The 13,493-nt window shown below is 41.5% G+C and overlaps 1 protein-coding gene across 1 annotated transcript in view; it reads right to left on the bottom strand.

The window, feature by feature from the left end:
• Nucleotides 1-12,085, bottom strand: part of LOC132136496 (transmembrane protein 132E) — a 378,370-nt gene extending 366,285 nt beyond the window's left edge. The window contains exons 1-2 of the mRNA XM_059547244.1: nucleotides 12,047-12,085; nucleotides 11,217-11,977 (exon numbers count right to left, since the gene is read on the bottom strand). Of these exons, the coding sequence (XP_059403227.1) occupies nucleotides 11,217-11,274 (58 nt within the window). The 5' untranslated portion in view covers nucleotides 11,275-11,977; nucleotides 12,047-12,085. The remainder of the gene's footprint in view (nucleotides 1-11,216; nucleotides 11,978-12,046) is intronic.
• Nucleotides 12,086-13,493: the final 1,408 nt, after the last annotated feature.

Below are 13,493 nucleotides of genomic sequence, written 5' to 3'. Positions count from 1 at the left end.
ACTTTAAGGTTTTGACCCTGCCTGGACTGTTTACCCTTTGGATTTGCCCTTTAATAAAGTCACATACCTGCACTTGGATCTCTCCCGTGGTTCTTTGTAACACCGATCGTGACAGAAGGACTCCGTCACACTGAGACCCAGCGGTATGTCTTTTTCCTGTTCCCCGGCCAAGATGGCTGAGCGGAGAGCTAAGTATCTCCGGCTGATCGCCCTCCGCCAAGAGGGCAATGAGGTGGGTGCCCTGGCACAGGTGTTCTGGTCCCTGGCCGAGGGTATGGGATACAACGATGCGGCCCTGAAGGATTATTTCAACAGCGGGCTGGATGATCCAGTTTTTCAGGAGGAGATGGGGCATTTAGAGACACTGGAATTCTGGGAATTCGTGTACTTCTTGCAGCATAGGCTTCCGTGGGATGCCCCAGCCACTCCTGTCTCTTCCGCCAAGATGGCCGCTAACCCAGCGCCAATGCCCAAGTCAGTCACCGATCCAGATTCATGGCCCAAGATGGCCACCAGCCCAGCGCCACAGCACAAGATGGCCGCCAGCTTAGAGCCACAGCACAAGATGGCCGCCAGCCCAGCACCACAGCACAAGATGGCCGACTCAACGCCTGAGTCTCCAGACAAGGTGCCACCGACTCGCCATCATAGAGGGCGGAGGAGGAGACAGGCGTCTACCGTTCCTCAAAGCCCGGAGAATGTTCCCGAGCGGACCGCTGCCATCCAGGAGGATATTCCCGAGGCGGTGCCCGAGACCGTTCCGGAGGCCGAGGCGGTGCCCGATGCCGTTCCGGAGGCCGAGGCGGTGCCCAAGGCCGCTCCCGATGCGGTGCCCGAGACCGGTCTAGAGTCAGGGCTAGTTCCTGTTGACCTTCCAGAGTCGAGTCAGGTTCCAGTTGACCCTCCAGTGTCGAGTCAGATGTTTGTGGACCCTCCAGAGTCAGGGTTAGTTACCGTTTACCCTCTAGAGTTAGGGCTAGCTCCTGTTGATCATCCAGAATCGAGTCGTGTTCCAGTTGTTCCTCTTGAATCAAGTCGTGTTCCTGTTGACCCTCCAAGGTCGAGTCAAGTTCCTGTTGACCTTCCAGAGTCGAGTCAGGTGACTGTTGAATTTTCAGAGTTGAGTGAGGTTCCGGTTGACCTTCCAGAGGCTAGTCAGGTGCTTGTGGACCCTCCAGAGTCAGGGCTAGTCACCGATGACCTCCCAGAGTCAGGGCTAGTCACCGATGACCTCCCAGAGTCAGGGCCAATCACCGATGACCATCCAGAGTCAGGGCCAGTCACTGATGACCTTCCAGAGCCAGGGCTAGGTACCATGGACTTTCCAGAGACAAGGCTAGTCATCGTGGACCTTTCAGAGTCAGGTCAAGTCACTGGGTGGCCTTCTGCTCCGCCCTGTTGGACTCCGGCATCGACCACAGGGGCGTGGTGGTCATCTGCTCCGCCCTGGGGGGCTTCGGCTCTGACCACACGGATGTGGTGGTCTTCTGCTCCGCCCTGGGGGGCTTCTGCCCTGACCACACGGACATGGTGGTCTTCTGCGCCGCCCTGGGGGGCGCTGGCCCTGACTACACGGTTGTGGTGGTTTTCCGCTCCGCCCTGGAGGACTCTGGCCTTGACCACAAGGGTGTGGTGGTCTTCTGCTCCGCCCTGGGGGGCTTCATGTTGTTTTTTCCTTTTTGTGTTAATGTCTGTCCCTGTTCCTTTCTGTTAGTCTGGCCCTCCGTCCCTCCCCCTGAACCTCCTCCGGTCCTCCTCCCTCCTGGTCTTTCTGTGTTGTGTTTACATTCTGGTGCCTGTTCCCCATGTTTTTCTTTCTGGCCCTCCGTCCCTCCCCCTGAGCCTCCACCTGTCCGCCTCCCTCCTGGTCTCTGTTTTGTGTCTGTCTTGGAGCGTCTGGGAGCCGCTCCGTAGAAGGGGGGTACTGTCACAGTGTCTGGGTTGTGTTCCCTGGGTTTCCACTAGGTGTCCTCAGTTCCCACGGTGTTTATCATATTATCACTTCCTGTCTCCTTATTTGGTCACCTTCCTCCTTGTTTAGTTAATTGATTGTTCCCCACCTGTCTCCTGTTTCCCCATTATCCTTTTGTGTATTTATACCTGGTCTGTCTGAGTCTTAGTCACGGAGTCGTTGTTTAATGTTCATGTTAACCCGTTGTCTTGCCCTTGCTGTGTGTTCTTATCTGTTTTGGTTTATGTTTGGATTCTCTGGTTTTGACCCTGCCTGGACTGTTTACCCTTTGGATTTGCCCTTTAATAAAGTCACATACCTGCACTTGGATCTCTCCCGTGGTTCTTTGTAACACCGATCGTGACACATCTCCCCCTCAGTGTGGCTCTGCACTCAAAGTTTGAGGTTACTGTGATACTGTCACTGGTGTAAGCTTGAGAAATTTTAAAAGCAGCCAAGCAGCAGCACAAGTGCCCAGCAGAAAGACTAATGAGTCACGCTGAGACTACACAGCCCTCGTCGCAGTCATCACCTCTCCTGCCACAGGTGTCATTCAATTAGGAAAAGTAATGATGAAGCAGGCCTTTACCACCCACATTAGTCAGAGACTGCTGATTCAATATCTGGACTGCAGACCCAACCAATTTGCCATTCAAATCATTCTATCTGGGCTTACTTTGGGTTGTGAAATCCTCGTACCAAACAAACAAAAAATCTCAACTCAATTAATGACAAAAAAGGAAGCAAAGCTTAAAGACTGAGGGGACATCTAGCTGGCCTGGGCACTGGGAGTACGAGTAGGGCTGTCGCGGTTAAAAAATTTCCCCTGCGGTTATTTTGTGTGGCTCAATAGCGCGATATGCGGTATCACCGCCATTTTTTTTTTTTACATACCTAATTTATCCTGATTTTGCTGCATACAAAGCTCTATCGTTGAGTTATGTAGCATATATTGTTGCTTTTTTAACTGACAGAGAGACACGTTTTAAAACATTTTTGTTTATTGTTAAATGCCAAACAGCAACAAGAACATGTGTTTTCCAATATTTTTGGACTGATTATCGCGCCACCACTGGCCCACCAGGACAGTGGATTCGCGTTGGAGTCGATGCACTCCTCGTTATCTGCTCACACTCTCTTGGGTATGGGCACTGACGCGGAGGTTGTCCGTGACTTCAGCAGGTATGCCTGTTACTTTCACGGCTGTATTTTACAGATTTCGCTAAGGCTTCAGCTACTCTTAACTGTCGGCCGGTCTCAGCTGTTCTTTTTGATGTTGCTCCGCGACCTGATGCTTGAGGGGGCAGCTGTGCTGGATGACAGGGGACACTCTAAAACGCTTACCGTGAAAAAACGCTTAACATGGCTTAATGTACTAAGACAGTGATTTTTAAAAACCAAACTCACTAAACATTATACTAATAAAGTATACTATGTACGAAAAAAAAAAAACAGATGAGCCCTGAATATGAATGCAACTCGTTTAATAACACGTTAAGCCTTATGATGGTTTTCTATGGGAGGAAAAGGCTTAACGTGTTATTAAACGCATTGAAATCATATTCAGGGATCATCAGATTTTTTTGTAGATAGTATACTTTATTAATATGATGTTTAGTGAGTTTGGTCTGTTAATATCACTGTATTAGTACATTAAACCACGTTAAGCGTTTTTCACGTTAAGCGTTTTAGAATGTCCTGATGACCTCAAATTAGATGTATTGCCACGTCACAGGAATCTTTTTGCAGCAAATTTTGCATATCGGCTCATCTAAATTCGCTGGCTCGCCCTTTTCATTGGGTTGAAAGCCGAAATGTTCCCAAACTGGTGACGTGACATTAGGTTTTGGGACGAGATCGAGCGCCTCCCATCGTTTCAGTCGGCCTATTCAAAACAAACGAAGCACCGTAAAGCTACAACGGCTCGCGAGAAAATTACAGTCGTAACCATATTGTATCATTCATTTATTTAACATTGAATGCAAAATGACAAATTGAAAAAAACAAGAAGGCCACAGCCTCATATAGCGGTTGCTATCTTTCCTCTGCGGTTTGCTTGTCAATAGCGCTGTATTACAATATTGCTTATCGTGACAGCCCTAAGTACGAGCCACTTCTGCAGATTTGTCGCATATGAGATATGGAGGGAGATATGGAGGGAGACAGGGAGGGAGAGAGGCAAACAGGACCACGTTAGGAGCCAAGAAATGCTGGAGGGCAAAATTCTGGCCATATTTCTTCAGCTTCCACTGCAGTGATCACAGATCACAGCCTCCCATGTAGAGGGAAAATGTCCAGTGGATGCTGACAATGTTTGGCCTGCACAGTGCTATTTACAACCCTGACAACCTGGTTTTTAATCAGTTAACAGTGCTAGAATAGTAATTCATGTTAAAAGACATTAATTAATATGATCAGCTATTGACGGGAAAAACTACAACCAACTATTTTTACATTACAGCAGCACTGATTTAGACTGAAGGGTAAGAATTAAATTTTTCCAGGTACATTTGTGCAGTAAGATCAAGATCTTCTATCACAGGAAAGTCACAGCTTGACAAAACATAAAAATAACATGTGTATCTTTTCATGTCTGCATATGTATTTTTGAAACTTTTAATATTTGTGCCTTATTCATATTATGTGTGTGTATATACAGGTGGATCTCAAATTGGAATGTCATGGAAAAGTTCATTTATTTTAGTAATTCAACTCAAATTGTGAAACTTGTGGATTAAATAAATTCAGTGCACACAGACTGAAGCAGTTTAAGTCTTTGGTTCTTTTAATTGTGATGATTTTGGCTCACATTTTACAAAACAAAATCTCAACAAATTCAAAAATGTCAATTAGCTAATGAACTCAAAACACCTTCAAAGGTTTCCTGAGCCTTCAGAATGGTCTCTCAGTTTGGTTCACTAGGCTGCACAATCATGGGGAAGAAGGCTGATCTGGCAGTTGTCCAGAAGAAAATCATTCACACCCTTCACAAGGAGGGTAAGCCACAAAAATTAATTGCCAAAGAAGCTGGTTGTTCACAGAGTGCTGTATCCGAGCATGTTAACAAAGTTGAGTTTAAGGAAAAAGTGTGGAAGAAAAAGATGCACAACCAACAGAGAGAACCACAGCCTTATGAGGATTGTCAAGCAAAATCGATTCAAGAATTTGAGTGAACTTCATAAGGAATGGACTGAGGCTGGGGTCAAGGCATCAAGAGGCACCACACAGAGACATGTCAAGGAATTTGCTGAACTACAGACAATGTCAGAAGTGTCTTACCTGGGCTAAGAAGAAGAACTGGACTGTTGTCCAGTGGTCCAAAGTCTTCTTTTCAGATGAGAGCAAGTTATGTATTTCATTTGGAAACCAGGATCCTAGAGTCTGGAGGAAGGGTGGAGAAGCTCATAGCCCAAGCTGCTTGAAGTCCAGTGTTAAGTTTCCACAGTCTGTGATGATTTGGGGTGCAATGTCATCTGCTGGTGTTGGTCCATTGTGTTTTTTGAAAACCAAAGTCAGTGCACCCGTTTACCAAGAAATTTTGGAGCACTTCATGCTTCCTTCTGCTGACCAGCTTTTTGAAGATGCTGATTTCATTTTCCAGCAGGTTTTGGCACCTGCCCACACTGCCAGAAGCACCAAAAGTTGGTTAAATTACCATGGTGTGCTTGACTGGCCAGCAGACTCACCAGACCTGAACCCCATAGAGAATCTATGGGGTATTGTCAAGAGGAAAATGAGAATCAAAAATGCAGATGAGCTGCAGGCCACTGTCAAAGAAACCTTAAAGTAATTAAAGCAAAAGTAGCTCCTACCAAGTATTGGTATACATGTACAGTAAATTAACATTCTTTCCAGAAGGCTAACAATTAAAAAAAAAAAAATATATATATATATATATATATATATTTATTTATTTTTTGTCTTAAGAAGTATTCAAATTTGTTGAGTGAATTGGTGGGTTTTTGTTAAATGTGAGCCAAAATCATCACAATTAAAAGAACCAAAGACTTAAACTACTTCAGTCTGTTAGCACTGAATTTATGTAATACACGAGTTTCACAATTTGAGTTTACTGAAATAAATGAACTTTTCCACGACATTCTAATTTATTGAGATACACCTGAAAAGAGCTAAATCTAACAGTAATGATATTTATAATGTTCCAATTTTAAATGCTGTTCTTTTGAACTTTCAATTAAAGAATTCTGAAAAAAATAAAATAAATCAACCACACCTCAAATATTGTTCAGATGTTGTATTTAAAGACATCTATGAGGTTTTAGTCCTCTAAACACTCTTGTGAGTAGGATTAAAATCTTATGCATCTCATCCCATGCTTCCGTTGCTAATTACAAAAAATCATTTTAGACTAGTAATGGAGGCCTGAGTCATCGATAGTAGATTAATGCAGTTAACAATTACGTTATTCGAGAGAGAGAGAGAGAGAGTGAGAGAGAGCGAGCGAGAGAGCATGTGTGAATTACCTCTCCGAGTCTGTGCGTCTCTCAACAGTGTCTCTACTAATAGCAAAATGGTAAGTTCATCTGCTGCAACAACAGCGCCGTTACTACCTCACTAGTAAGAAATGTGATGTAGCTTTTAAGTTGCTAAACTATTTTACTGATAAAATCTTTAGAGCAGCACTGACAACACGTTTTTTTCCATGTGTTTCTGTGTTTGTTTGAGAGTACGTGCATTCCAAACATAATAAAATTAAATTTTGTGGCAAAACCATGAAAATAATTGGTCATTTTCCTTGTAATGTTTGTATCTGCTTGGTCAGTGTCGTTGTGAGTTTTGGTTCTTTTGCTGTTGTAAGCTAGAAGAACCTTTGAAATAACTGAAATCATTTGGTGAAGGACATGTAATGTGGTCATGCCGTCACACGCTCCCTTTTTGCCAGTTTTTGGCAAGCCACACAGCTTGAACACTCCTTTAGGTAAGCAAGGAGAGCACTCATTTGTTATTAATTGGCCCTGCTTTTATCTACTGCTTCATATGAAGTCCTTGAAAAACTTGACAGAATTTGCACAGGTTCACCTGGAATTAATGAGATTCTTAAAGGCAGGGTAGGTAAAAAAAAAATGTATAAAAAACTTTTTTTCAAAATTTGTTTAAACTTTATTTATATATCAATACATAATTAAAATGTAAGTACTCTGAAAAAGAAAGTATAAAAATCAAGTGTCTGTAGACCTCTCACGACTGTTTTAAAGACAGCTCATTATTTCCATTCACTCCAGCCCCTCCCTTCTGGGCTCCTTCCAAAGCCTCTACTATGGCTCGCTAAGTAATGTTATGTTAGCTATATCACGCAGCTACGTGTGCTAATGACACATGCTTCATGAAAAAATAAACAAAAAAATATGTATGATCAAAATACAAAAAGAAAGATTTACCTGTCCAGCAGAAATAAAGCCATCAAGGAGTCACTTTTCAGCCCCTTGAGTTCCCTCAGTTCTCGCCATCGCTGGAAAGCCACGCCGATATTAACTCGTGTTTTATTTCTTTGTTTATCCAAAGACTTTTTGTTCATTGACTTTTCTTGTACTGTTACTGTCTTCCTTTTTTTGCCTGGTTTGCCTTCACTAACTGCAGAGGCTGGTACTGTGAATTTTGCTTGCTGTTTCTCTGCCATTGTTTTGGTATTCCTAGGATCTGTGCCTCTTGAATTCCTCAAATCAAATGTGCGCGCGCAAGTGGGCAGGTCATGTGTGGCAAAAGGGTGGTTGCCATGGTTGCGAGAGAGTGACAGTCGCCTAAGCCAATCCTATGTTTCGTCCCGAAATGGAAATAATGAGCTGTGTTTAATACAGATTAAACGGTCTAGAGTCACTCGATTTTTATACTCTTTTTATCAGAGTACTTACATTTTAATTATGCATTGATATATATAGAAAGTTTAAACAAATTTGGAAGAAAGTTGTTTATACATTTACTACCTACCCTGCCTTTAATGGGATTTATGTTTGTGTGACATTTGTAAACTCAAGCAGCCCAGTTACCAACCGAATAAGAACGGTTTGAACCTGAACGAACATAAAAAAAAAAAAAGTTTTTAAATTGAAGCAAGATGTTTTTGCAGAATATTTAATTTAATAATTCCAGGGCAAAAGAAAATGTAATTTCATCATCTCCTGGTTTACACATTGCACTTACACACACTATAATCTGTGTCATAGCATGTCAATTCATTGATTAGCTAATGCAGTAACAGCATTAGCAGGCACCAACAGTGACACTGCAAACGTTGTTGCTTGAGCTGCAGTGAAAGACCGATTTGTGAAGTAGTGGCTCCTACAGATATTGCATGACTGAGGACCCCCCCATATCGGCCCTGAAGGCACGATGGGCTTTCTTCTGAAAGCACGCAACTTGTTTATATTCACTGCACATTGGCTTTTAAAAGAAAGATCTCCTCCAATTGCAGGCACTGTGATCAACAACTGCACCAGGATGGCAACATCCCTTAAAATGTTCTTTTATTTCTTCAGAGGGAGGGCCTAATATCATGAGATGGCTGTACTTTGCCATCGTTAAAACATCCTCTTTGAGTTTGAAGTTGACCCTTTGTCATACGAGATAAATTGCCTCTCCCCAGGCAACCCGCCTGACCCATCTGTCAACCAATCAGGGAAAGAGACACTGCTTGTATCTTCCAGACTCTTTAGTTTGGTACCTACTGTGTCCATTCATCACTTACACCCTTCATTTTCATCATATACAGTCATCATAAAATGATAGCTCTGAGAATCATGAGCAGGAACATCTCCCAGACAGCAGGGATGAGGAAAAATCACAAATGGACGACATTTGCAGCATCTTGTTTTCAGCATGTTTTTTTGGAACGGCTGGCTATAGCGTGTTCTTGCTTTAATAAGACTTTGTCTATGAGGACTTAATCAGGAGACTGTAACCTGTATTTCCTACTCTTGTTTCTAGCCTGTCGTTTTATGCCTGCCAGCTGCACAGGATTAGTGTCTTGACAAAAGGAATGCTTATTAATAAGAAAATTGTCTGTAGCTGCAGGAAAATTAAGCAGATGTGAGATGCATATTCTGTTAGTCTACAAAAGCCCTGTGAGGCTATTAATTAGTCGACTAGGAGCATTTGCAAGGACAGAAACAAATAGATTAGCTGGTAAAATGCCTCTTCCCTTTGAGTAGAATTATCATTATCACAACCACTTCCAAAGGCTTAGGCTGTGACGGTAGAAATGTACCAGCCAGAACAGATTCAGCTTTACCGTTTATATTGTGATAGATGTGTTTTGCATGGCTATCGGTGGGCTGGACTGCTTTATGTTATTTACGTATAAAAGCAGCAAAAAAATGTGGAGTAAAAAAAAACACAACTACCCCAAAATAAGTCAAGAATAGGGAGAACCTGTAAACTTCAACTCTGGCCTATAAGTACACTGAGGACTGTAGATAAATGATGAAATTCTGTCATCATTTGCACATCTTTTCAACTTTCTGATTGTAGAACTCAAAATAAGATATTTTGAAGAACTGTTTTGTCCATATACTGGAGGTCAGTAGAGTCCAAAACCACACTGGACAAAATGAAGAGACAAGAATTTTCTTTAAGGTTTCACAGAAGAAAGCAAGTAGCAAATTGAATGTTGAATTTTATGAGCATTAGTAAATAACAATTTTAAATTTTGCATAACAATTCATTTAAAGTTTGAGTAAATTAGCTATTTACAATAAGACAACTATTTGTCTTTGTCCAGCTCAATGTTAATATATAAAACATTCATACCTTTTAAGAACATGAAAGAGGAGTCATATCTAAATCAAAATTCAATTAGAAGTGCTGTCGAGAATAATTTCAGGTTAGTTTGTCGTTAGGATTAGGGGAAGCACATGGGTTTAACAATCAAGGCACTGATGCTCCACCAAAGCTACTTCCCAGGCCTAATAAATAAAACAAGAGTACAAAACAAACCAATTGCTTTCCAGATGATTTGGTTTCACAAGGAAGCAGCTCTGTAACCGAACCAGGGCTCTCTGCACAGGTGCAACACTGTGGATTAACAAACAAGACATTCCTAGAGAGCTCACGGCACGTCTCAGGTTTGTTGATGTTTTGCTAAGCCTTGATCTTTATGCCTGGTTCCTGTCTGTCACTTCTGTAACTGGAAGCGGAGGAGACACACTTGTGCTGGCCCAATTTATTGCCCAACTACATCAGTATCAACCACAGATGAAGGCTGTCTGGATTACAAGTGGAAACGCATGCCTGAGTGGCACTATTGTCAAAACATGCACAACTGTATTGGACAGTGCCTGACACATGACATTATGAGCACGTCTGACCTTCCATCTCTCCAGCCTTATACATGTTCAGTGTATGAATCATGAAAGAGTGAAATCTAGACAAGTTGATCAAATTAAAATGAATTAACAATTTTGGCGTAACTCAGATCTCAAAGGCCAAAACATTTTCTATAAACAAAACTCCCTTTCTGGTGTTCCTCATATTTCTGTCAAATACCATGATAAATTACAGTCAAGTCACATTACGAACCCTCAGGGCTTTGATGACTCCAAAATGATGTTGCCTTTGTTCTTATGGTTTCATGAAAGGAAAATAAAGGGAATGGATCAGACCTCAAAGGAATATTTCAAAGGCATATCTCATCTGTATACTGATGACTGTCAATGTAATAATCTTGGGGACATTATATTGGCATAATAATGTTCTGAATCAAAAACAGCCCCATGCTTAACAGTTTTTTGTTTTGAATTAGCTAAACATTCTTAATGAGATATTAGTCACAGCTTTTTACAAGAGACAGCTGCGCTAGACTTGCTGACAAAAGAAAGAACGAACAATGTCACTATAACTTTAAAATCTCTCCATTGCGATCCGTCTGAAACTGTGCTTATATTATACCCAGAATTACCGTTTACTGTAACATGTACACTCGAGCATTAGTCATGATCCCACCTTGCGGGCAGTTAAGTGCATGCTGTGTTCAGAAACACAAGGCATTGTATATCAAGTCAAAAAAGCGCATTAGACACTTCTGTTGCCAAACCAAGGCTGGAGACGGCAAAGAAAACGAGAACTTTAAGCGTTCAAATCGGTTGATTTTCAGCTCTGCGCTTTAGTGTATGCGCGCTGAATTACCAATTAAGACTTCAAATCCACTGCAGAGTCACATTCAAACATCTAGACTAAAACCTGCTGCAGTCATTCACAGCATCCAAAAATAAATTAACAAACAAGCACGGCTTGTAAAAATAAGCGGACTTACCATCTGAAATGAACATATACAGCAACAGAGTTTCCAACCAAGAGCGTATAACGGACATCGTAGTTTCCACGAATAAATCCCGTTTGTGATGATAAACAACAGCGCTCCTCCAAAATATCTCCCGACCGACGTCTACAGTCCAGAGACGAATTCCCAGCGAGAATCTGTCAGACTGTGATGCTGGTGAACTTTATCTACAGCTATCATGTCCATTATATCAAACCAGTTAAGAGTTTAATTTAAAAACACCGTGTCAACAAGCTACCAAAAGCGCAATGAAGAGCTTTCGAGAGTGAAAAGTTACAGGTATCAGGTGTCTCGATTCCCACGCGTGACTCTCTCTCAGTAATCCACAGAACACGGCATATAGTCGGAGATTTTAATTCAACATATAATCCCGTGAAATCTCAGCAAATGTATAGCAACAAGCACAGTACCAATGTCGTCAACGAGCTTGTGAGTTCAACAATCTGAAGCGTCTATCGGACACAAACAGATGATGCACGGCGTTTTTTAGTTATAGTGTGGGATGGCAATTTAGGATTTCCGCTAACCTCGACATCTGGTCAATTTAATGGATGGTATCCGGTTCTTCGATGTGTAACGTTAGGCTTCTCGTCCTTAAATTATGCAATGAATTGATGCATGGAAATAAACGTTTACTTGTCCGCTCAGACGAAAAAGTGTTTTCTTCTTTAATGAAGTCCGAAAGATGACTTGAAATTCTTCTAAAAAAGAACTGAAGTCCCGGACAACCTTTCCTGGTAAACAATTACATGTGATAAACCACTGCTTTGACGATTAACATCACTGTACGAAGCGTTTCTCACCCATATTTTAATCTCCGAGGATTTGCGGGAAAAATGAACGCTATATAATTTTAAACAATGCAGCGCTCCGGTCTGTAACACAAGAGTCAGAGTCAGAAGAGGTTCGTCACTGTTGAGCTTCGTCAAAGTAGAGATTTATTCAAGACCAGCCCTCCTCACAGGTCACACGACCTAACTTTGCGTTTCAACAAACGAGCTGTGACTGGCGTGAATCGCGCGTTGCGCTCCGCCGGACTTGCAGTTGAAGTTGCGCGTGAACCCTGCAAATCTCTTCTGTTGACAGTGGTCACGTGACAAGAGTGCTCTGACGTTTCCACGTGTCCGTCATGAACGGGTGCGTCTCGCGAAAATATGACACATTTCACCCCAAGTTCAAAAAGAAAAGAAAAAAGGAGAATATGATCAACACTCAGTCCAGCTCCAAATTCCTAATATTGTAAATGATTAAAAAAAATTGTTTTGTGTTCCCATTTTTCTCAGTGGCAACATTCTCATTAGAATTTTAGGGAGCAACACTTTTTTTTAAAGTAACACGATGTCTTATAGCGCTGTCATACACTTTGATATAGCTAGGCTAATATTTGCAGAACTGTTTGCCACACACACCAAAGGCTAAATTGATAAAAAATCTACAACAATCTACAATCCTTGTCTGGTCAGTTGTATTTTTAGTTTTGTAAACATCGAAATGAAAAGTTGGCCATATCAAATTAAGCTAAATGTGAAATTATACTTTCTCATCTCAAACATGATTTATATAGTAAAAAGGACTGTAATACGATTGTTATACTTTTCACACTAAATACTTTTTATTACTAAATATTATTAAAGTTAGAATAGGCACATTGTTAATAAGTTAATAAGTTACATTTTATTTTTGCTCCATGCATTTAAGTAACAATAAAAATATGTTATTCAGACAATTTAAAACAAGACATCCTTATCAATAACATGTCATCCAGAAGTGTGCAATACCCAAATGAAAATATTTCATGAAGCTGAAGTTGCATGAGGTGTCACACGACAGTGACATCTTCTGGTGGGCCGCATTATCAGGGTCATGTTCTTACACCCTATAACTGCTTCTCAGTTTCAGGTGGCAGGACAGCGCTAAATAAACACCATTGTTTCGATACTTTTATACATCCCGTTAGATCTGTCATCCTTTTCACTGACTGTAGGAAAACACACACCCTGACAGCTGGTCTTATTCATTTGAAATTGTTAATGCCATAATACATAAATGCATGCTTTAATGTCTAGAGCATTTCACTTGTGCAGTTTGCATAAGATTTGTGTTTATTTGTGTTTATAAATAATATAATGCACATCACAATTTCATATATAAGCTGCAGACCATAAAAGAAAAAAATTAGAATGCTGTTTGACAGTGCATAATATAGCCGCTGTAATAAAACGTTTCTCATTTTCTTCCACTGAGAGAAGC

The sequence above is a fragment of the Carassius carassius genome, chromosome 4 (genome assembly GCF_963082965.1).
Source record: "Carassius carassius chromosome 4, fCarCar2.1, whole genome shotgun sequence".
Classification (NCBI taxonomy): domain Eukaryota; kingdom Metazoa; phylum Chordata; class Actinopteri; order Cypriniformes; family Cyprinidae; genus Carassius; species Carassius carassius.
Note: the sequence above shows the minus strand (reverse complement) of the source record. Positions and strands in the feature narration are given on the sequence as shown.